General features: G+C 40.1%; 2 protein-coding genes across 4 annotated transcripts in view; one reads left to right on the top strand and one right to left on the bottom strand.

Annotated features, from left to right (window-relative positions):
- Sfxn4 (sideroflexin 4) overlaps positions 1 to 14,046 on the top strand; it is a 33,042-nt gene extending 18,996 nt beyond the window's left edge. The window contains exons 15-17 of one of the 2 annotated variants that reach the window (XR_009594516.1): positions 1,166 to 1,247; positions 1,837 to 2,682; positions 10,585 to 14,046. The gene's annotated coding sequence lies outside the window, so the exon portion shown is untranslated. The remainder of the gene's footprint in view (positions 1 to 1,165; positions 1,248 to 1,836; positions 2,683 to 10,584) is intronic. The other variant, XR_002477232.2, reaches the window with a different exon arrangement.
- Dennd10 (DENN domain containing 10) lies at positions 4 to 24,762 on the bottom strand. 2 transcript variants are annotated; one of them, XM_021659087.2, is made up of 9 exons: positions 24,662 to 24,762; positions 22,100 to 22,296; positions 19,233 to 19,312; positions 15,868 to 16,016; positions 14,951 to 15,062; positions 7,940 to 8,040; positions 4,118 to 4,225; positions 2,937 to 3,031; positions 4 to 1,283 (listed from the first exon to the last, which is right to left on the bottom strand). In XM_021659087.2, the coding sequence occupies exons 1-9, from the start codon at positions 24,714 to 24,716 to the stop codon at positions 1,107 to 1,109; spliced, it is 1,074 nt and encodes a 357-aa protein (XP_021514762.1). In that variant the 5' UTR covers positions 24,717 to 24,762; the 3' UTR covers positions 4 to 1,106. The 2 variants fall into 2 exon arrangements, with proteins under 2 accessions (XP_021514762.1, XP_021514763.2); XM_021659088.2 differs by lacking the exon at positions 24,662 to 24,762 and adding an exon at positions 20,479 to 20,560 and having other exon boundaries at positions 22,100 to 22,316.
- Between the last annotated feature and the right edge of the window lie 373 nt (positions 24,763 to 25,135).

Below are 25,135 nucleotides of genomic sequence, written 5' to 3'. Positions count from 1 at the left end.
TAGTTACTTTCATAAAGTGCAAATTTAATCTTCAATTGTTAGCTACAGTAAACAATTTCTTTCAGGTCCTCCCTGTTCACACCCAAGGACAAAATGGAAATGCTATTTTTTTATTTTTACTTAAACGTCTAACAATAAGGTTTTAAAAAATACCCAACTTAGATAAAGTTTTTGCAAACATGTGTCCTGGTAAAATTTGAATGTTCTCAATTCTACTGTGGCCTATCATAATTAAAGTTTAGACATTTGTGCTTGTTTGGCAATTTTAAGATCTCAGGAATGTCTAATAACAGAGTCCTTGATGATGTAGCCAAATCACTTTTACTGACATCACTTTAAGACCCTGTCTAGTTTTGGCATCTGCAATTTGATTCTCATGTTCCTTTACCAATATATGAAAGCATTATTGGGTTGGGGGTTTAGCTTGATGAGAAAGCACTTGCCTGGCATATTCAAGGCTGCAGGTTCTAACTCCAGCACTGCAAACAAAAACAACCAAGGTATTGTTTCTTATGCATGTTTACCCTTAAAGGGAGCTGCTTCTATCTCTTTTCCAAAGACTGCTAGCAGCAGTTAGTCCAAGAGTACTAATGGCTGATGTTTGACAAATGCTTACATCTAGGGCAGTTATAAAGGTTGTTGGAGTTGTCTACTCAAGTATAAAACCTATGAAAAACCTTCATAATATAGGCAAAATTTCAAAGCCCCCCCCCCAACATTTTCTTTCACAAGAAAGTACAACTGCATTATCTCTTGGGCAACCTTCTAGACAATTCTGCAGAAAACATAGTAGTTAGACTCAGAAAGTAAAATAAGGAATTCAAGTTTTTTCCTAAAAGAATACAAAGTGAACTTTGAGGCAGCTTTCTGAAAGTAAACCATTAAGTTTATGGCTACAACAAGACAAATGGGGATGAACAATGATGGCTTTCATGTGCTGATCTATATGGCTCCCACCATTAGGACTGTCCAGCACTGTCTTTCTCAGGTCAGATCTTAAAACATTAAAAATAGAATGTTCCTCTGTAATTCCAATACTGTATAAGGTCAATGGGTACTAGGAATAAAAGGGAAGTTCTTTAGAGGCTAAGCAAGACACTAGACAGTCAGACCTTCAACATCTGTTCAGCTGCTGCTAAATGATAAAGGAAGTTCTCTGTCGCAGGTGGGAACCGCTTTTGCTTCAGTGCCTCAACATTGAGAATGATCTTTCCCCCATCATCTGACACTTCTGAAAATGGTGCCAGGTTGGTGAAGATTTCTTTTGTTTTTTGGGCAATGTCCTTTAATAGAATGGAAAAATATAGTATGTTAGAATCTTAAAATGTGAATAGTTATTTCCTAGGATTCTCCTGTTATCAGATTAACTTCATAAATTCTCCCTGCCACTCCCACCCCATCCCATTCCACCCCACCCCACCCTAAGACAGGGATTCCCTGGCTGTCATGGAACTCACAATGTAGACCAGGCTGGCCTTCCAACTCAGCACTGTCTACCTCTGTCTCCCAAGAACTGGGATTAAAGCCATGCACCACTATGCCTGGCTGTCATAAATTCTTATAACAAAGTAACTTAGGAAATCAATGTCACATATGTATATACAATCATTTTAGTCATTTTAAAGCATATAATACATTGATAATAAGACTAATCATTGTGGAGGCCAGGCATGGTGGCACACAACTTTGATCCCAGTGGTAGGCAAAAGCAGGTAGATCTCTGTAAGTTCAAGGCTAATCTGGTCTACACAGTAGGTTTCAGGCAAGCCAGGGCTGCATAATGAATTCTGTTTGAAAAGAAAAGCTGAGTGTGGTGTTGCATGCTTTTAATCCCAGCACTTGGGTGGCAAAGACAGGCAGATTCCTGAATTTGAGGACTGCCAGGACTACAGAGAAAGCCAGTCTTGAAAAAAAAAAAGAAAAAGAAAGGCACCACACGCCCACCAGGTAAAAGCTAGCCACCAAGCCTGAGACCCACTTGATCCCCTAACAAAGGGAGCAGGGGCTGTCTCTGATTGTTGCCTGCCTCTGGATCCTTTCCTGTAGCTGGGCTGCCTTGTCTGGCCTCAGTGGGTGAGGATGCAACTTGAGGTGCAAGGGTGGGTTGGTATCCCTTGGGAGCCTCCCATTCCCCTGAGAAGAAGAGAGGAGAATGGGAGGAGGGTAGTGTGAGGGTGGGGCTGGGAGGAAAGGAGAGAGAGAGCTGGAGTCAAGCTGTAAAGTGATTAAATAAATAAATAAATAAATGCAGGGAAAAAATTAGACTCCTTGAAGACAGGATTTTTATTGTACTGTCTACATTGGCAACAGTTCAAGAAACCCTGAGCAGATGGATAGATTCAGAAAGAAATGTGTCAGGTGGGACCAGGTGAGCAAGTAGAGCCTACTTCTCAGAGATGCTCCTATGGTTCCATAGGAGCTAACAGGGCAGATCCCAGAAGTAGCTAGGCTGGGAGTGTATTCCTCAGTAGAGAGAGAAAAACAGGCAAAAAGCAGTCAGGAATAGCCTCTCGTCAGAAAAGGATTTGGCACCATACAGAAAAACTCAGGAAATAAAAGCCATTTGTCCTCCTAGGCCGGTGAGGGCATAGGATGCATATGGATACTCTCTTAGCCTAACAGACAGACCTCCCCAGAGGAGCTCATTCTTCAGAGTTCAAAAGTGGAGACTAGATTCCAAAGGTACTGTTTCTTCATTTGTTCCTCCATGAGAATTCTTTTAGCAGGGTAAAATGCACAGGCATTCTAGACTACTCGGGGGTACAATTCTCACCACTGGGGCTACCTTCAGTGCCAGCCCCTGTAATGGCCTACCTCCCATTATCTTGCCCACTACGGCACAGTTGGCTTGTCCCCCGACTCTTCACTCTACTATGATGCCCTAAGAGAGTGTGCAATGAGACTGCTGCTGCTTTGTAAGACAGATCAAGGGTTACCTGTATAACCTGGCTGTCTGATTTCTCTGGGTCTTCTGCAGACTGCACAATGAGCTGACCAATTTCTTTATGCAGTTTGCCCATCGTCATGGCCTCTGATGAAAACAGAAATAATATTATATGAAGACTTAGAATTTTATACAATAAAAAATAAGCTACTCAACTGAAAATCTGAAAAATCACACTAGAGAACTTTTCAAAAGGATGCAGATAACCCTCCAGGTTTCCATTTTATTCACAACACAAATTTAACAGCACAATGTAAGATACAATCACCAATACCAAACCAGATTTCCCCTTCATGTCTACCTGATGAACTGAATGAAAAATCCCTGAGTACAAGTGAAATACTTGAAGGCAAAAGCCTGACTACCTTGTCCAAGTCTTAAGAGTTAAATAGCTAAGTGGTGCACGCCTTTAGTCCCAGTATTGTGAAGGAATGCAGATGAAAGGTGACATCTGTGAGCTGAAGGCCAGCCTGGTCTACATAATGAGTTCTAGTATAGCTCTGTCGAAAAAAAAAAGTGTATTTTTCTGGCAGAATGTTGGGAAAGAAGATCTTCCTGCCAGGCCCTCAGGTGCCAGCAGAGTACACAGCACATTTAGATCCTTAGAAAAATGCAAAGGAAGCTGCCTTGGTCACATCAATTACAAATGATGCTCCTACTACATCATCTTGTCTCAATGCAAGGGACACCCTATTCAGATGGTGCAAATTGGAACAGGGGCATTCTGCAGATCACAGCGGAAAACAAGCAGTGCCATTCTTTCTGGCTCTGGTCATGACCATTTGCTATCATTTTAGTCTTACAAGAGGTAATATTTCCTAAGGTTGGGCTCTACTTTCATTTTTCCACATGAACATGGTCATATTTGAAACTGCAAAGTAAGTAAAAAGAGAACAATTCTGGTTTTACTCATTTGAAGTTGTTAGATAAAACCCTCCCAGCATCAGATTCTAACAGGGTCTGTCAGCAGTCAGCTGCTCCCACATTTGGGAACTGGTGAGAGATCACACAAAAGTTATGAGCAGCAATCACAGCTGTCTAACACATGCAGAAATGAATTGTACACTCTGAACACTGAGAAATACTGGCTTGAGTGAGTCAGCCCAAACTATATAGCTGCTTGGCTTGTACTTTGTGTTAACACTGGAATACAGAATGGAACAGAAAAGTCACCTTTTGCAAGTGGAGCGATGGTGATCTCACTATCAGCCAGATTCACAAACACATCATAGAGGTCTGGTCTGTTGCTCACTTCCAGTTCTACAAAGCCAGCAATGTAGCCTGCGTTGCAAATGGATCAAATTACTGGAGCAGAAAGAAATCATGTGGTGAAGGTCTTAGAAGGAAACTGCTCTGACAGCTCACTGGCTGCTTTTCTTCACGGCTTTCGATTTTTCTGGATCATTAGCTGGACCAGTGGCACTTAGCAGTGGCTGTATTTTTGTCAGGTGCCTAAAGAAATACACATGGCTCAAAATGTTCTAAAATTTAAGTTCAATGTCAAAAAACAAGCTGGAGAAAAGCACTTACTTTTTGGCCAGTGCTATTTAGGCCAATAATGTCAGAAAGTAGATAACGCTCCTAAAGAAGCCCGTTCCCAGCCAGAAGGTAGTGATGCATGCATTTAATCCCAGCACTTGGGAGGCAGAGTTCAAGGCCAGTCTGGTCTACAGAGGAAGTTCCAGGACAGCCAAAGCTAAACAGAAAAACCCTGTCTCAAAATGCCCAAAAAAAAAAAAAAAAAAAAAAGAAGCCTACAACCATAATTTTTTGTGTATCTGTCTTTGAGTGCTCTCCTCTTTTTTTCTTAATCCTCATGCACAAAACATACTGAAAATATCTTTTTATTAAAATTTTTTCAACTCTGATTTAAAAACAAAGAATGTCAGAAAGCAACATGGACTCAACCACTGTCTTTATTTCAGATCTCTGTCCTGAGGAAAGCCACTACCTCATGCCTAGGTTGTCAGGATGACACAGGGACCATTGAGTGCTTTCAGGGCTGATACAGTAACTGCTAATGGCATCAGTAGACTTCTAGACTTGGTGCTGTTGAGGGTAATGGTTCCCACACATTGGTTATTTTAGAGAGAAAGTTAACTATAAAAAGATAAAGTTTTGTTGTTTTCCAGTGCTGCGTGCTGAACTGGGGCCCTCATATATGTGAGGCAAGTGCTTGAACCTGAATCATAACCTTAGCGGTGTTTTGTTCTTGGGAACTAATTTGCCACTGCTAAAGTTTTACATTCTCAAGAAAGCAAAAGCAAAAACTTCTACTGAAAGCCAGATCCCAATAAACCACATGACACAATGTGAAACATAAGAGGCTGGCACTGGTTACTGAAAAATGAAATTATTTAATAAATGTCCTCAATCCAAGTGGTTATTCTTTAAAAGATAAAAACAGGGGCTGGATCATAGTTAAATGGTACAGTATATTCAGTTCTCAGCACCAAAAAAAAAAAAAAAAAAACCCAGACAAAAAAGAGGGTTGAAAGAATGGTTCAGCAGTTAATAGAGAGTCATTTTCTTGCAGGGGATCCAAGTTCATTTTCCAGAACCCATGTCACTGTCTTATAACCATTTGCAAACTCTAGCTCCAGGGCACCTGCCTCTATGTGTACATATCCACAGACCAATTCTCACTGTCTCTCTCAAAATGTCAAAGGGGTGGGGTGGGGTCAAGAGATGGCCCAGCAATTATGAGCACTGGTTGCTCTTGCAGAGGGCAGGAATTATCCTGACTTATAACCACCTGTAACTTCAATTCCAAGCCTCAATAGGCACTAGGCACACAAGTGGTTCACAGACATACATATAGGCAAAACATTCATAAATGTAAAAACAAAGATTTTTAAATAATATATCTTTTTTTAAAAACTGGGTTCAAACTCAGACACCACTACACAAAATAATCCCAGGCATATTAAATAGCCAAATGGAAAAAAGAAAACATTTGCAAGAATGCATAGGCAACTCTCTGTTCTATACCTGGGAAAAGGTTTTTCTGAAACAAAATACAAAATACTAAAACCACAGACGTCTAATAAATTTCAACAAATTAAAATTAAGAATCTGTGGAGCCAGTGATATGGTTCAGTGGGTAAAGGTGCTTACGCATGGCACCAGTTGTCCTCTGACCTTCAACAAGGCAAGCATGCAACTGAACGACAATAACAACAACAATTAGTTAACTATGGCCGTGGTGGCCTTGGCTTTTAATCCCAGCACTTGGGAGGCAGAGGTAGAGGCCAGCCTGGTCTCAAAAAGAAAACAAAAACAAAACAAAAAAACTTAATTATGGGCTAGTGAAAATAGCTCAGTTAGTAAAAGTGATTGCCACTAAGCCTGATGATCTGAGTTCAATCCCTGGGAGCCTCATGGTAGAAGGAGAGAACCAATACCCACAAGTTGTCCTTGATCCCATGCACATGCAATGGCATACATGCACCTATGAACACATACACACAAAATACATAAAAGTGTAAGTTTTTAAAAGTGAGTAATGAGGGGGTTGGAAAGATGGTGCAGAGATTAAAAGCTACAGAGGTTCTGAGTTCAATTCCCGGCAACCATATGGTGGCTCACAACCATCTGATTCCCTCTTCTGGTGTGCATGAAAATGGAACATCAATGTACATGCCTGTAATCCCAGCACTCAGGAAAGCAGAGGCAGGTGGATCGCTGTTAGTTTGAGGCCAGCCTGTCCAGGACAGTCTAGGACAGTCAAGGCTATAAAATGAAACCCTCTGTCAAAAACCAAAGATAAATAAATAAATCTTAACAAAAAAGTGAGTAATGAGAATGTCATTCAGTGTACTCCAATGCAAATTGAGAATGAATGGAACTACAGACATCCACATAAGTATGGATGAATCTCACGAAAATATTAAATGCTAAACAAATAAAATAAGCCTTAGAAGATTTCATCCTTTGCATGGATGCAGAGCTGCTTGGAGATACATGTTTACACATGAAAGGCTAGAGAACAGATGAATCCATAGGAAATGTAAGGCAAAGAGAAGTTCTGTGGAGGTAAGCAAGCAGAAGGGTGCTCTAGTATATACCAAGATGCTACTTCTTCACCTGGGTAGTAACTTACAGCTAAGAAAAGATTCCTTTCTCTGTTGCTCAGGACTAACTCAGGGCTTTAAACATGTTAGGCAAATATCTACCACTGAGCCCTATCTCCAACCCTATATATCTTTAAAACTATATTACATTGATTGACTGATTGTGCATATGCACCACAGAGTGCATGCATAGGTCAGAGGACAACTTACATGTGTTGGTTCCTTCTTTCTACCATGTAGGTCCTGATAATCAAACTCAAGTTCTCAGATTTGGTGGCAAATGCCTTTACTGTTCAACTATCACTCTGGCCTCAATCTTTCTTTGTATTTTGTATGACAGAAATACTTCATAATTTAAAAGACAACATCATCATCTCCTTTTTATAAAAGGACCTTTAAAATTTTTTAATTACATTGCTTTATTACACGTGTATGTGTTTCTGTGTCTGTATGGGAATATGCATATGCTACAGCATACATGTAGAGGTCAAAGGACAGCTTCTAGGAGTCAGTTCTTCAGGATTCAAACTCAAGCCATCACGCCTGGAGTTTAGTGCCTTTACCAGCTGATCCATCTCACTGGCCCTAAAAGAATCTTTAATGAGATAAAAATACAAAGGGTGTAATAGCTTAAATTAAAAAAAAAAAAAAAAAAGCCTGTAGGAAGTTAGTATTCCTGTAGATACAAGGGCCTGAAGCCCTGGGTTCAATTTCTAATACAAAAACAAAAAAAAAAAAAAACAAGTTAAAATCATAATTTTGTATATTTTAGTACAACTTTTTAAAATGTTTTAATATGGAAAAAATTATATTTGCCAAAAATATTGTTTTATTATTCATTTTACCAATGTTTGCATACCCCTACACAAATTCATATACCAAACATACACAGTCTTTCATCCCCTGGGATGTTTTCATGTACCTGTGCACATCTGCAGGCCTTCTAGTTCTTCAGCATGGAGGTGCACATAAGAATGTAGGATGGTCCAATCCTGCCGATGCCACACCAGGGCAGGCAGGGTCCTAAGGAATAAAAGCGAAAACTCAAGTCATAGAGCTGCTGGCCTTCACCTTGGACACCTGCCCTCTTCTTCTCCTCCCAGGGTAAAGTCCTATGGACAGCTAATCAGGAACAGAGGAGAAATCAAGCCTTAAATGTACTAACACCTCTGGACTTGATAATAAAGCAATGTATGTGTATGTTTTGGAACATGGTATTGTACCCTGGCTGACCAAGAACTTACTATGTCCCCCAGGCTAGCTTCAAACTCATGACAATTCTCCTGCCATAGCCTCCAAAGTGCTGGAATTATAGGTATATGACACCAATCCCAGAGAAGGCCACAATTTAAACTGTCCTTTGAAACAAAAAGGACAAAAGCTTAAGGTAAAGTTTTCAAAGATCTGCACAGGGTGAAGATCCTTAAGTTTTCTTTCAAATACAGCTTGCCAACTGCTAGAGACATATTTGGGGTGATATCCAAACTAGTCCCAGAAAGACAAAAGTTTTCTGGAAGTATCTTATATTTACAATTCTAGCCAAATTTGCAAAATGTATTGTTTTCAGATAATACACAAATTTAAACAGAAATATTCGTAGTAGGAAGCTAGAGAGATGGCTCAGCAGTTAAGAGTATCTTCTCTTCCAGAAAACCAGATTTAACTCCCAACACTTATTAGGGGCTCACAACCTTGTATAATTCCAGTCCCAGTGGATACATTGGCCTCTTCTGGCCTCTGCAGAAATCAAACACACACATGGTGCACAGACGTACATGTAGGCAAACCACCCATACACATAAAATAAACAAAAATTAAACAAACAAAGAAAAAAAAAAAAACAAGTGCTGCAGGAAGGTATGGGGAACTCATGTGGAAACCATGTTTCAGAAGCTGTGGATACTCCCCTTTAATAGGAATAATGTACATGTACGTTAAAAACATAATGAGATAAAAGCCAAATACAGAGGGAACAAGTGAAAATTCTGGCCCTCTCACCCTAGACAGAACAAACACTACCCAAAAATAATTTTAAAGCAGGTGTATAGGGAAAGGCATTTGCAAAGCATATTACATAAAATTATTCCCAGTACTGAAAACAAGCTTATCAACTTTGCATTATGGTCTTTTTTTTTTTTAGCTCTTCATTCTTAAAATTATTTATTTTATTATTAATTACAGTTTATTCACTTTGTATCCCAACTGTACCCCCCTCCTTTGACCCCTCCAAATCCTACCCTCTCTCCCTCTTCTCCACCCATGCCCCTCTCCCAGTCCACTGATAGGGGAGGTCCTCCTCCCCTTCCATCTGATTCTAGCCTATCAAGTCTCATCAGGATTGGCTGCATCGTCTTTCTCTGTGGCTTGGTAAGGCTGCACCCCCTTCAGGGGGAGGTGAGCAAAGAGCCAGCCTCTGAGTTCATGTCAGAGACAGTCCCTGTTCTCATTACTAGGGAACCCACTTAAGAGACTGAGCTGCCATGGGCTACATCTGTGCAGGGGTTCTAGGTTATCTCCACAAATGGTCGTTGGTTAGAGTGTCAGTCTCAGAAAAGATCCCTGTGCCCAGATTTCTCATTTATTTATTTATTTGTTTGTTTATTTATGTATTTATTTAGTTTCTCACCTTGTGGAGCTCCTGTACCCTCCAGGTCTTTTTATCTCCCCCTTCTTTCATAAGATTCCCTGTACTTTGCCCAAAGTGAGTCTCAGCCTCTACAGATAAAACAATGGAGGCTCAGAACAGATAGTATCTTTAACATGGCCATAGAACTAAGTTGCCATGTCATGATTTAACTCAGGACTTTTGGTTTATAAAGTGTTTTCCCTTTTCATAATCTCAACCCTTAGCCTCTGCCTCATTTTTCTCATTCATAAAACACAAGAATGTTATTTCCTTGAATTTTTATGAGTAAGATTGACAAAGTAAGGTATCCTATTTATTCCCATTCAATAAACCCAAGACAAATGCCAATTCTTTTTGCTTTTAAAAAGGACTTAAGGATGAATTAGATTTAATAAACAAAAAAATTCCACTCTCCACAGTCCACCTACCACTAACAACAAGAGTCAGGTAAAACTGAACCAAAGAAACAATTTACTTATACCAGAGGTCTGTAAACTAGGCCTCATGGACTAGCTGTCTAATGACATGGCCATGTTCACTCACTTACATACATGTTGCACCAAGCAGCTGAGAAACTGCCACAGAGACAACATGGTTCACAAGCCTAAAATATTTACTGTGTACTTATATATACACGTGTGTGCATGTGTGTAATACATGCATATGTAGTGAGAATCTTGGTTTCTTTAAAAACACAGCAATATTATAAGAACATGGTTTTGTTCCAACCCCAGGTGTGGGGATATGGGGCTGCTTCACAGCAACTGACTATGATTTACCAGCAGCAGATAGTTTCTGTGATTGTGACATTTGGAATTCTGGGGACTTTTCAGGGGGTACATAAATGCTAGGGTCCCAAGAGGCGGTGTGGGTTGGTCACTCTTATGGTTTGAATAGATTTGGCCCCCATAAACTCACCTGTTTGGATGCTTGGCCCACAGGGAGTGGACTATTAGGAGGTGTGGCCCTGCTGGAGGAGATATGCCCTTGTTGGGGTAAGTGTGTCACTGTGAGGGTGGGCTTTGAGGTTTCCTATGCTCATGCTCTGCCCAGAATGAAATGAGAGCCTCTTCTTGGCTGCCAGAAGACTGTTTTGCCCTGCCTCCAGCCCCATGTCTGCCTGCATGCAACCATGCTTCCTGCCACAATAGTTATGGACTAAACCTCTGACACTGTCAGCCAGCCCCTAATTAAATGTTTTCTTCTATAAAAGTTGCCATGGTCAGGGTGTCTCTTCACATCAATAAAACCCCAACTAAAACAGTCCGAGGTTTGTTAAGTAGTTCCAAGAAGAAACAACAATAATAAGAAGAAATTAGATATCCTAATGGCAAAGATCAAACTTGCTCCAAGGAACTCAACACCCCTAATTAGCAGGAAAGTTAACTAATGATAACACTGCCATCTCTCAAACCCAATTTTATTCAAGGATCTCTTTCCTTTCCTCTCTACCTTTTTTTCTTCCCTTTTCTAGTGTTAGAGAAGAAGAAAGGGGTGGAAGAAAGAAGAGCCCACAACTAGCAAAGATCACAAGGTGGCCCCAGACGTGGGGCTAGGCAGAATGGGAAATTTGATTTTAAATGCTATAGAATAAACAGCAGGGGACTAAGGAATAGATATTTTGTTTCAAGATGCCAGCAAAAAAATTATTGCAGCTGCTACAATGGGATAGCCTCTGCTATGCTCCCAGGGGGGATTTTCTTTTCTTTTTTTTTCTTCTTCTTCCTATATTCTGTTTCAAAAAGGTTGGGAGAACAACTGGAAAAATTCCCAGTAAAGTGGAAACACCTGAGGCTAGGAGCACCAAAAAAGAGAAAACAAAAGGGCTCACAGTCCCAGTGACTGAGCAAGAATGCAAGAGTTTCCCACAGGAGAAAAGAAACTGCACTAGAGGGTGTAGAGGAATTTTAACTCAGAACAAGGCTGCTCTAGCAAGAGATCACAGCCACAGATCTAAGTAATCTGGCTGAAATACACACATGCCTTTCATCCAGGAGACAAAAGCAAGCAGATCTGAATTCAAGGCCAGCCTGGTACTGAGCAAATTTCAGAAAAAAGAGAAGCTTAGATCCAGGCATGGTGGTGCACGACTTTAATCCCAAATAATGAGGGTAAAGTTAGTTTATAGAAGGAAGTACCCATGCTTCAAAGTGATGTCTGGAGGCTGGAGAGATGGCTCAGGGGTTAAGAGTGCTGGCTGTTCTTCCAACTGTCCTGAGTTCAATGCCCAGCAACCACAGGGTGGCTCATATCATCTATAATGAGATCTGGTGCTATCTTCACTCATGTAGGCAGAATACTGCGTATATAAATAAATCTTAAGTGGTGTCTAATTAAGTGGCAGAGACAGTGATGAATCAGATAAAGATTTGGCAGAATGATACACACCCAACTCTCATGAGGAGAGAGGAAAGGGAAGCTACCAAAGAGACAATGCAGAGAGGAGAGGAGGCAATTTTATCAGGACAATAATAGAGAAAGAGCTCGGGTGAAGACTGAGTGAGCCAGAGAATGAGAAGGAGCCAGGAGATTAGAGCAGATTGCTTGAGTTAGTATGAGACCAAACAGAACAATTCAGAGGCCAAGAGAAAAGCCAAACTGACTAAGTCAGCTGGAAGATGAGTTGAGCCAGCCAGCCCAGTGCTCAGTAAGAACAAGAAAGGGTAAGTTTATTAAGCAGTTAGTCTCAGAGGCTGAAAACAATATAGGCCTAGGGAATATTTTACAATGGCTAGAAGCTTCTAGGACTAGGACTGGGCTAGCAGACAGAGGCAATAATTCTCCAAGACAACTGAACCAGGAGAATACACATTCCTTTTACAGGACAGTGGTAGGGTCAAAGAAAAGTTGAAAAGTCTGATGAAACAGCCCATTTTGATAGAAAGGGTTAATCTTGAAACAATTGTGCTGTCAGAATGGATGGAGAGGCGGCTCTGGGTTATCAGATCACCACCATCAGCAAACAGTGGGGAACAAGGTTATCATGAGATAAGATGATATCCTATGGAAATGATAGCTCTAAGGTGTTTTAAAAAGGCATGATTTCATGAGATGCACTTGCCTTATGTGAAACAAATTCTAAATAACTGAGCTTCTCAAAATAGAATTATTCCCCAAGACTGGAAGATATTAATGACAGCTGTACTAGATGCTGGTCCCCAGTTGAAATGATTAACATGGTGGAGGGAATTAGTCATGAATAATAAACAGCAAAACAGAGCTTAGGGAATGAATATGGTAAAAGCTCAGTTACTCGGTAAAGGGTGGTACTCTGATATACAAGAACAGATTCAATTTGATATTGCTACTATAGAACAATGTCACTTAGCAGCATTAAGAGTTTGGAACAAAGTTGAGGAAAGCCTAGGAAAAGGACCACCTCATTTACAAAGATTATACAAGGCTCTGAAGAAGTCTTTACTGATTTTATTTTTTACAAAGATTAGTCTCAGCTGTGAACAAAGCAATCTCAATCTCAGAAGAATGGAAGAAAGAGGAACTCACAAAGTAGCAAAAACCAGCTACATATGAACAGGTCATGATGAAAGACAGTGTTGATAGAGACCTTGTTGTATGAAAATGCAAATACTGAATATAAATAAGTTATTACATCATTACAGTAAAAAGCAGCACCTATGGATGAATCGATAGGGGTTACTAATGTGTACCATGCTAATGTCATAGGTCAAGCTATAGCTATAGGTCTCCTAAAAACCTTGGTCAATGACCGGAAAAGCACTCAGTTCATTGGGAATATCACTGTTTAAAATGTAGTGAGAATTTCTGTTTCTTTAAAAACACAATAATATTGTAAGAATATGTTTTTGTTTTAATCCCAGGTGTGGGGATTTGAGCTTCTTCACAACAGCTGACTACAATTTGCCTCATGCTGTAGAAGGGGCATGAGTTTGCCAGCTGCCAGTAGTTTCTGTGATTGTGTGACATTTGGAATTTTTGGGACTTTTCAGAGAGTATATAAATGCTAAGGCCTGGAGAGGAGCTATGGGTTGTTATTGGTTGCTGTTTGGTCACTGGTAGCTGTGTACAAAGAATAAACAAGAAGAAATTAGATATCCTGATGGCAAAGATCAAACGTGCCCCAAGGAACTCGATGCCCCTAATAAGCAGGAAAGTTTCTAACAATAACATTGTCCCCTTTCCAACCTCTGACATTATTCAGGAATCTCTTTCCTTTCCTCTCCATCTTTTTTTTTTCTGTCTTTTCTAGTGTTAGGGAGTTGATAGGGAAGAAGAAAAGGGGTAGAGAAGGATGGAAGAAAGAGGAACTCAGATGATTGTCCAAGGTTCCTGAATAAACTGCATTAAATAAATAAATAAATAAATAAATAAAGTGGGGAAAAAAAACAAATAAATAATAAAAAAACCAGCTACATATGAACATACATATTTAACTTTAATTTACTTAATTCTATGTGTATGGGTATTCTGTCTAAATTCATGTCTGTGTAACACATGAGTGCCTGATGTCCATCGAGTTACAGATGGTTGAGAACCATGTGGGTACTAGGACTCAAACACAGATGTGCTGGAAGAGCAGCCAGTGCCCTTAACCACTGAGCCCATATCTCCAGCCCAAACTAGAATTTTCTTTCAAACAAGGTTGCTAACTCATTGTTATCTGCCAAAGAAATAGTTGTAGTAGTATTCCTTTAGGAATGTGTGCACACACATACACACACCAACCACTCCAAGCACCCAACCCACATACATAAACATACACACCAAACAAATGTTAAGTAGAGATTTTTCTCCTCTGGGATGCTCTAGTCTACCTGTGCAAATCTGCAGGCCCATTTTTATTTTATTTAGTTGTTTATTTTTGGTTTTTTGAGATAGGGTTTCTCTGTGTAGCTTTGGCTGTCCTGAAACTCACTCTATAGACCAGGCTGGCCTCAAACTCAGAGATCTGCCTCCCTCTGCCTTCCAATTGTCCCTTTTCTAAAATTTAATAATCTTTCAGCCAGGCAGTGGTAGTGCACACCTTTAATCCCAGCACTATGAGAGGCAGGTGGATCTCTCTGAATTAGAAGCCAGCCTGGTCTACAAAGTGAGTTCCAGGGCAACCAAGGCTATACAGAGAAACCCTGTCTCAAATAAAATAAATAAAAATCTTTCCAAATTCAGTGATCCTGAACTACTAGCTCTAAAGTAAATCACAGAAATGATATGTTCCTCAGACTACCCTACACTCCTTTATTCAAAATATAAAAGAACACAGCACACAATAGCATCTAGTGTCTCCAAATGTCAAGAAAGCTTACACTTTTCAGTAATTAATGATGGTACCTGGTAAACTCCTGGACAGCTTCTATTTTGGGGTGATAGACAACAATTCGTTTTCTCAGCATCAATGCTGTGTGTAAGATAACAGTTTCCATTCCAAATTGAGATACAATATCTTAAAATAAAAAGATAATACTGCATTAAATACATAATGGTATAAACTTCCCATTAAAAAGAATTCTTGTCATATAAATACAAAATTATTTTAACTATACCAGATACATTTAGCCAAACACTAATAGGTGCAGACATACTTCATTTGGTGGATGGGTATGTTTATTCATGTATGTTTACCAGGATATATCATAGCTGCCAGCAATGCCCCACAGGGACTCTGTGCTGGATGCACAGATAATGTCAGACTCTTAAAGAAGTGCAACAAATAATACAAAGAAGAACCAACATTTTTCAGTGACATAAAAAAGTCATGAAGAACACCCAACGTCAACCAAATGCTCAGGAATCACTAAAGATAACAGATAAAGAGCAGTAGGCACTGTTAAAGATCTGAAGGAAGGCAGCTCCACCTCCAGAGGACCCCAAGGTCAGTCTTCAAGCTCTAAGTTGCCTGTCATTGTAAATTCCTCAGCTCAGTGCTGGATTGAAGATTCTAACCTGTGGCTGGAGTTCTCTAGAAGAACTAATGACTACAATGTGAGGAAAGAAAAACTATGTAAGTCAGTGAAGACTGTGAGCCATGAAATTTAGTTAAAAGGATGAGAGATACAGTATGGAAAGGATTATCAGAAAACAGGTTTTCCTTAGAATTCTAAGTCACTAAGAAACATAAGAACTGATGTACACTCCTGTGTAGGAAATACAAGTTCAAGTGACCTTGTCTTGGGGCTTTTGTTATTAGCCAGGTTTTCTTTTCTTTTCTCTTTCTTTCTTTCTTTTCTCTCTCTCTCTCTCTTTCTTACCTTTGATAGAGCCTGCAAGGTATGCCTTTCGACCATCAAAGTCTCTGCTAAGGAAAGAGCCATTTTCTTCACTGTGGCAGATCCCCTTGGTGAGAACTGCAATGTAACTCTCCATCATTTTAACCGGGCTTCCATATTTCAGATATATTCTATGAGAAAGGACAAAAGGTGACAATGCTTTTGATGCAATATGGGAAATGTGGAGAAAGTCACCACGGCTACACACTGGTACTTTCTAGATTATAAAGTAACCTGGTAGCATTTCCAAATGTGCAAACATGTCCATAGTATTTCTTCTCTAATTTACTTTGAAATACAACACTTGACAGATGTGGATTATTTCTTTGAGGAAAGCTTTCTCTCTTTCCTGCTATCTGAAGATGTAGTCCCTATACAGGGGAATTAACAGTGGATTCCCTAGCAATATTACATTCTTATTTCTTTTTATGTCTTATGCTTGTAAGTGCTCATTGTGTTCTCAGTCACACAACTCTGCTTTATTGCCTGAACTTCTTTTGCAAAGGAGTTCAAATGGAAGGGGAAGAGGCCCTCCCCTATCAGTGGACTTAAGAGAAAGGCAGGAGTACATAAGGGAGGGAGGGAGGGAGGGAGGGAGAGTGGAATTGGGAGGGAATAAAGGAGGGGGTTACAGCTGGGATATAAAGTAAATAAACTAACTAATATTAAAAAAATAAAAATTTAATTAAAAAAAGGGAGTTCAAGGCATTGTTCACAGAGAAAGCAGTAGTTAGCTATATAACCCATGCTTATTGTAAGCAATCCTAGAGGTAATTACATTTAGATGATTAAGAAATCCATGCTCTTTAAAATTTTCACAACAGACATCTGTCATCAAGTTAAAGACTTCCAAAAATGCTGACAGGAAGCCAGTTGCATTTATAGAGCCCAAGTTAAGTCTCTTCCCCTTGAAGTCCCTTCCTGTGAACAACTAAGGATACTTCTCTTATTTATTTATAGACAGTGATCCATCTGTTTGTTTGTTTAGAGACACTGTCTCTCTGTATACCCTAACTGTACTGGAACTTGCTGTGTAGATCAGGCTGGTCTTAGACTCAAAGAGATTCACCTGCCTCTGCCTCCAGAGTGCTGGGATTAAAGGCCTAAACCACCATGTCTGGATTAGAACGATATGTTGCTTGAGAAACTTGATGGGGCTAGTGTTATACTTCAGTAGTCAAGAGTAGGTCTAGCCTGCTCGAGGCCCTGAGTGTGCTCTGCAGCACTGAAGGATATATTTATAAAAAAAAAAAAAAAAAAAAAAAAAGGCATTACCTGACATATCTGGGCCTCTCAGCAGCTGATGTGATAGGAAGTTATTTTTATAACTGACTACTTGAAGACCAACTACAAAAAAAAAAAAAAATCTAGTTTAACTGATTACTAAATACTTGTTATTTCAAGCTACAAATGGAGAAAAAGGTGGGAACAGTAAATATTTTGAGTTCTCCCACTAATTCAAACAGAAGCTTATACAAACCAAGGGTATTACAGGGACGATATGAACTGGGGCTACTGAACAAGCAGGAGGCAGTGTTGAATTTTATTGTAGATTCCTCTGTATCACTAACACTATTTTTTTTTAAGATTTAATTATTTTTATTTTATGTCCATTGGTGTTTTGCCTGCATATATCTGTGTGAGGGGTCAGATCCCCTGGAGCTGAAGTTACAGTTGTGAGCTGCCATCAGGTGCTGGGGACTGAATCCAGGTCCTCTGGAAGAGCAGCCAGTGCTCTTAACCAATGAACCATCTCTCCAGCCTCACCACCGATACTTTTTTATTATGAGCTGCTTTATAAAAAACTCATCAACACAATGAACAGAAACCAACGATAGTAATGGAGAAGTCCAGCAGAAGACTGACATGATGACAACCCTGGGTCATGAGACAGCAAAGAGGACGCCCCTTGAAAAGACTCTGGGGAGAACCATGCAGTGTAGCTCAGAGGACATGTTCAGACAGTAACCCTCAGGCCTGCCACACCTGTTGGGCACAGCAGATTCTAGTTGTGCCCAAATCCTATGAGCCACACCTAGGAGATGAAAGGAGTGGTGGCAAAGGATGCCACAGAGACTGAAGCCTTCCTGAGTGGCCTCTGTTGTATGTTACAGAAAGCATGCCTGCCTGATTCACTCCCCAGAAATGAATGTAAACACCTCTACATTTATGTTACAATCATGAAAAAGTGTTTGACCATGAGCATGGTCAAAGACAGACACATGCTTGGGGACATGAGAACACATGTAAAGCTGAACATATAGAAGCAGAAAGGAACAGGGCATAGAGGAAGTGGCTGGCAATTGCTGAGTAGAGTAATAGCACTATGCACTATAGAACTAGACATCTTCCAGGTTTCCTGAAGTGGAAGTGACATCTGAAGCAATACTGCCTTCTGAACTCCAACATACCTCCTGCTCAGTTCAGATGGATAATTAGTCCTGCTTGGGGAGGCCAGATGCAATGGAGTCTCATACTTTTTAGAAAATACCTCTATAGTGTTTTCAGCTTACAGCTTCTGGACTTCAACCCTTCTATCAATAACAACCTCATCCATGAAGCCACAAGAGTAGCAGCTGTTTCTGTTCCAGAGTGAGCCACATGCCTAGATTTGTCTTTCCATACCAAGTCTTATAGTATGGCTAATTACCTAAGCAGTAAAACCTCACTTTGTTAAAATACAATCTAACTGAAACTCTTAGATAATAGAGTTTTTTTTCAATTTTTGCTTTGGTGTGCAATCATTTTTTAGGCTTACAGTAGGAAAAACAATTTCCTTCAGTTCTCCACAAAACTATTAGATGAGAGAGCTGAAACATGATATTTAGAATTACATGTTACCTAAAAACAACAGGAAAACTAAAACTTTGGAAAAGCCATCATTTAAAAAGCCAATGTTGCCAGGTGGTGGTGGCACATGCCTTTCTTTAATCCCTGCACTCAGAAAGGCAGAGGCAAATGGATCTCTGTGAATTCGAGACCAGCCTGGTTTACAGAGTGAGTTCCAGGACAGCCAGGGATACAGAGAGAAACCTGGAAAAAAACAAAACAGAACAAAAAAACCCAATGACTCTAATATATAAGAAAGATGCCCAGGAACTACAAAACTACCAAAGCCAAACAAACTGCTTTTTCTTCTCCCCCTGGCCCATTTTCCCAAATCAGAGGATAAAGCCACAAAACAAAGAGAAAGTCCCTCTTTACAAATCAGACTCTGCAAAGCCAAAATGGAGTAAGTCAGGTAGACTAAAGACTGAATTTGTTTCCTTCATGTGTACATTTTCTAGGTCACTACTAAAGGAGATCTTCATTTTGGTGAATTAGCATTTAATAGTTTTCATACAGACCTACACAATATCCTAGTGAAGGCGGCATATTTCTCTGGGTTAAAATCTTTGGCGGTCAGAACAATAGAAAAATGAGTCACCTGTCCAAAAGAAACAAACAAAAGCACACTTTTTAAAAGAGAGTTGAATAGAATTCAATAAATACTTACTATAACAGATTAATTGTATTAACTCTATTCTAACAAACCTTTTGGGCACATCATTGTTGCATTAAAAAGACCAAAATGCCAAAGTCTTCACTTGCTTCTCTATTCTTGTTTTATTTTGAGAGTCTCACTATATAGCCCATGCTGGTCTCAAACTTGAGACCTTCTGCCTCAGCCTCCCACGTGCGAGATTATATGTGTACTGTGCTCTATTGAAAAACATGTTTTGAACTATCTCTAAATCTTTAAAATCTGAAACAGATGTAATATGAATGCTGCTGTAACTTGGAAGTCTATAATAAAAAACACGGACCACATCCACTTAAGACTGCATCAAGATTTTTCATAAAGAACTGAAGGAAGTAGAGAGATGGTTTTGTAGTTAAAAGCATTTGCTACTCATGCAAAGGACCCAAGTTTGAGTCCCAGCACCCACAGAGCAGCTTACAGCTGCCTTTCACTCTATCTCCAGGGGTCTGATGGCCTCTTCTGGCTCTGAAGACACCTGTGCTTATACGGGCATGCATACAAATAAAAGTAAAAATAAAATTTGAAAGAGAAACAACAAAACCCACCAAACTGATATAAGTAAGTGAGTTGTGGTGGCACAAATGGAAGCACTTGGGGAGTGAAGACAGAAGGATCAAGAGTGTTAGCCCAGCTCCAGCTATATAGTGATATAAGGCCTGACTGGGCTTTGAAAGACCCTGTTTCAAAACAAACAAACCATCAAAGAGAAAAAGTACTTATTGAACAAAACCCAAAGATCTTATAATACATTAAAACTTCCAAACTTAAATTTTCTTTTTTTTCACTAAATTTTTATTTTCTTATATTAATTACAGTTTATTTGTATCCCAGCTGTAGCCCCCTCCCTCATTCCCTTCCAATCCCTGATCTCCTCCCATGCCCCTCTCCAAGTCCACTGATAGGGGAGGTACTCCCTCCCCTTCTTTCTGACCCTAGCTTATCAGGTCTCATCAGAACTGGCTGCATTGTCCTCCTGTGGCCTGGCTTCCCTGTCAGGGGGAGGCAGTTAAAGAGCTAGCCACTGAGTTTATGTCAGAGATAGTCCCTGTTCCCCTTACTAGGGAACTCACTTGAATACAGAGCTGCCATGGGCTACATCTGAGCAGGGATTCTAGATTATCTCCATGCATGGTCCTTGTTTGGAGTATCAATCTCAGAAAAAAACAAGGACACTGTTGTCAGAACAAAATGACAGCCTACAGACTGGAAGAGGATCTTCACCAACCCTGTATCTGACAGAGCTCTAATATCCAGAATATATAAAGAACTAAGGAAGTTAAAAAGCAACAAATCAAGTAATCCAATTAAAAAAAGTTAAAGTTAAGTTTTCTAAGAGCCCTTTAGTTGTTTCTAAATTATTTTCCTAGTTTATATGTGATAATAGTTAATACTATTCTTTGTTTTCTGGACATACTTCATACAGTCCCATTATGGCTCAAAATTATCACTTTAAAGTGAAAAGAAACACCCTAGGTACATGCCAGAGACTCAGCAACTTGTTTCCTTATTTTTTTTTTTTCCCTTGGAAAACTCTGCTTGCTTTAAGTTAGAAACCATATAATTTAGCCAGGCAGTGGTGGTGCACACCTTTAATCCCAGCACTCAGGAGTCAGAAGCAGGTGGATCTCTGAGTTTGAGGCCAGCCTGATCTTACAGAAAGAGTTCCAGTACAGCAGCCAGGGCTACACAGTAAAACCTTGTCTTGAAAAACAAAAGCAAACAAACAAAAAAGTTAATTCACCAGGTCACTTTGATACTATTTATAGCAAATAATACACCAACAAAGGCCTAATTATGACATGATTTTCTTAACAAAAATTTTAAATTCATAATGTGTCTTTATCATCCACAAGTAAATGAAAAAAATTCTTAACTCTAGTGAGAATAATTATATCCTTTAAGACAGTTTTAAGGAGCTGAAAAGATGGCTCAGTGGTTACAATCACTGCTGCTCAAAGGACCTGGGTTCTATTCCCAGTATCCACATGGTCATCCATAACTGTTTCTAACTCTAGTCCCAGGAGATCCAACACCTTCTTCTGATCTCTGCAGGTACTTGACATACACATGGTACATTCACCTAGACATATGTTCAGGCAAAACACCTATACATATAGAAATAAATGTTTAAAAAAATGAAAAAGTTTTTGACTAGCCTGGAATGCATTATGTTGAATCTGGCAATCCTGTCTGAACCTCCTAAAAACTGGAATTATAAGCATGTGCTTATAATCCCAGGTTCTAAAATAGTTTTGTGTTTTTGAAACAGGTCTTACTATGTAACCTAGGCTAGTCTGGAACTCCCTATGGAAGCCTGGCTGTCCTCAAACTCACCTGCCTCCCAAGTGCTGGGATTACACCTTTAATCCCAAAATAGTTTTCAACTGTGGAAAATACTACTCACTTTTATTTACTGTGGCTTTGAAACTGCCTTTTATCTCTAGTCCATCAGACTGTAACTTTGATAAAGAGAGACTACTTGTGCTAAAATTGTTCAGCATTCAACTAAACATAATGGCTATCAGTATTTGTACAGTAAATGGAATGTTAAAGGGAATAATAAGATTTAATGCTTGCAAAGGTGTATTGTGATAGACAGAGTCTAAGTCTTACATTCTTAAATCGTCTTAGATATTTTGTTTTTTTTTTTTTTGTTTTGGTTTGGTTTTTTTGACGTTGAAGCAGCCATACCTTGTTCAAAACTGAAGAATCTGGAACTTCAGCTGTAGTGATATAAAACCATGTTCTTCTGTACTGACCAAAGACAAAGGGATGGAGAAGTTTGTTTTCATCTGTTAGGCAGCATTTTCGGAGCAGCAGATTCCTTAAGGAGGCTGTCGTGGAAGGATAACACCACACCCACAGAACTTCTCCATTAGTGTCCTTTTCTATGGTGGAAAGATGGTCACTGTGAGAATGTCAAACAGCAGCAAGGAATGTGAATTGATTGGTTACTCAGAAACATTTTGTGGAATCAGTTTAACACCCTACTTTACAAAGCAACCCAAATCATTTAAGACACAAAATTTTCATGAACTCATGATTTGCATTTGCTTGGTTGGTTTTGTTATCACTTAAATAGTCATAAATTATGTAGTCAAAATGACCTTGAACTTCTACCTCCTAACAGTTGAAATTACAAAGCACGTACCATCACCATCATGCCACTCAGATTCATATTATTTTTACGTTACCTAAACAAAACAGGTAAAAATACTTGCTACTAAGATTGATGAACTGAGTTTGATCCCTGGGCCACACATGGTCAAAGGAGAAAACTGGCTCCCACAAGTTGTCCTCAGACTTCCATGTGAGCAAGCCTGACACATGTTCTCATACACAAATAAATAAAACAAACTATAATGAAAAACTAGCCTTAGATATTTAGTAAGATTATCTTCTCCCACACACACACAAAAATACTTATTGACTTTTAATTATGTTTCTGTGCAACTGGAAGACTCAATAAAAATACATAGAAAAGGGTTGTTAAAGGGAAAAAGGCGAGGGCCAGGCATATAGGCAGACCATTTGAAGGCTTGACTTTGATCCTTAGTGGCACTTCTCCAAAAATGAAGATGATGATGAAACCTCCTTTAATTCATTTTATACATACAGTCGAGATTTAAATTTTACCTTATTCTCTGAGATTAAACCCAATACATCTTATATGCTAAGCAAGAGCTCTACTGCTCTGCAAATTTTAGACTAACAATAATAAAAGCTATGTAGTCATTATATAGTTTTATCACCAATATAAATCACCTCAATTACAAAATAGGAAATAAAACACTGGTGGGGCTGTCTCAGTCTCCAAAGAAGTTGATAACTATAGATCTGTGTAACTATGCCTCTGATTCTCCTGCTCCCTCCCCTTTTTTTGAGAGAGGGTTTCCCTGTGCAGCTGGCTATGTCGACCAGGCTGGCCTTGCACTTAGAGATCTTCTGCTACTTCCTGCCACATGCTGAGGCTAAAAGCAGGCCACCATCGCCCAGCTTAGAAATAAATACCTTTTAAGTGCATGTAAGAATAAAAACTAAGAAAAAGAAAAAAAAAAAAAAAGAAAAAACTAGAGAGCTAAAAATTAAAAATAAAGAGCTATTTAACAGGCAAATATGTTGAGGTTTTGTTTGCTTATTTGAGACAGGGTTTCTCTGTGTAGCCATGGCTGGTCCTGGAACTCACTTTGTAGACCAGGCTTAAACTCAGAGACCTGCCTGCCTCTGCCTCCTAAGTGCTGAGATTAAAGGTGTGCCACCACTGCCCAGCTATTTAAGTCATTCTTTTATCTTCACAATTTAGCTCAACCTAATTCTAAAGTGCTGACAGGTCCAAGATGCCTGAGTTACTTAGGATTTGTTTTCAAGCAATTTTAAAAATCACATTAGAAATACAAGGGGGCTAGAGATGGCTCTGCAGTTAAGAGCACTAGATGTTCTTCAAAAAGGCTGGGTTCGATTTCCAGCACCCACATGGCAGCTCGCAGTTGGCCCCAGGTCCAGACGGTCTGATGATCTATTCCAGCATACACAGGCATACAGTCAGGCAGACAATCATAGAAAAACCAAATAAATTTTTTACACAAAATGGAGTGAATACAAGAGAAAGCCACTGCTTTGAGCTCCTGAAAAATTATTATCGCAGTTATTTGTTAAGCATAAGCAACATGCGCACTCTACAATGAAGGATAGTGTCTTGGTGTGTATTAGACCTTCAGAAGAGACTATTCGAAGCAATTCATAAAGTTCCATTCATTTCTGCAGTTCAGTGCTGTCACCTAAAGCCTGGTTGGGCTGCACAAGGTACACTCACAGTCTGGACTGTCCAAAGATACCTATAAACTTCCTTACCATCAATTCCTATAAACTAGCAGGGGTTCCACATGTGACCATGCAGGAACTCCAGGAAGACCTGGATCAAACGACAGGAAGATCTCCACCCTAAGAGTAGAGACTCTGGGTCACCCTGCACAGGTTCCAACATCTGCTCCGCCACTTCCGGGCGTGTCCTGCAAATGGCACCAGAGGCGTCACCTACACTGGCCAGGAGCCGCAAACAAGCGCTGCCCGGCACCAGCTCTCCAACCGCGTCAGCCAGAGTCTCGAGCCCCACCCGCCCGCAGGACCGAAGTCAGTACCAGCGCTGAGAAGGCCGAACTCACAGCCCAGATCTAGCCCTTCCCTGGCGGAACGGCCCCGCGGACCCAGGCGGAGCTGGGGCACGCCTGGCAGGCAGAGAGCCTGCATGCTCACCGATCAGCCCGACTCCCAGCATCAGCTGCGTGTCCGTTACCACAACCGCAGCCATCTTCCGCCACTTCCTGGGCTCCACAGCGCAGGGCCCACCCCTCCTCCTGGCCACGCCCACACACAAGCCCGCCCCTTCCGGGAGGGTGGAGCAGATTCTACTGGTGCCGCCTCTGCCTTCTTTCTCCAGGAGAGAAACTTCCTCCTTGAGCTAAATCACACTTTCGTCCTTGTTCCATTACAGGGACCTAGCCAGCCATTTCAGTCCTGTTTGTCTAGTACCGTAAAGATGGAGTCTCCATTCACTGGTTCATTGCAAAAACAGTAATTCGAAAATATGTAAGTGTTGCAGCTTTGAAAGGAAAGGCTTCCCCTATAGAAGTGTTAACAGTTTCCCCAATGCAAATGTAACAGCTCTGCTCTAGCAGAGGATGACTTCACCAGAGAGATCCACTCAGACAGGTATCCTGGCAATCCCGG

This window comes from Meriones unguiculatus, chromosome 1 (genome assembly GCF_030254825.1).
Source record: "Meriones unguiculatus strain TT.TT164.6M chromosome 1, Bangor_MerUng_6.1, whole genome shotgun sequence".
NCBI lineage: Eukaryota > Metazoa > Chordata > Mammalia > Rodentia > Muridae > Meriones > Meriones unguiculatus.
Note: the sequence above shows the minus strand (reverse complement) of the source record. Positions and strands in the feature narration are given on the sequence as shown.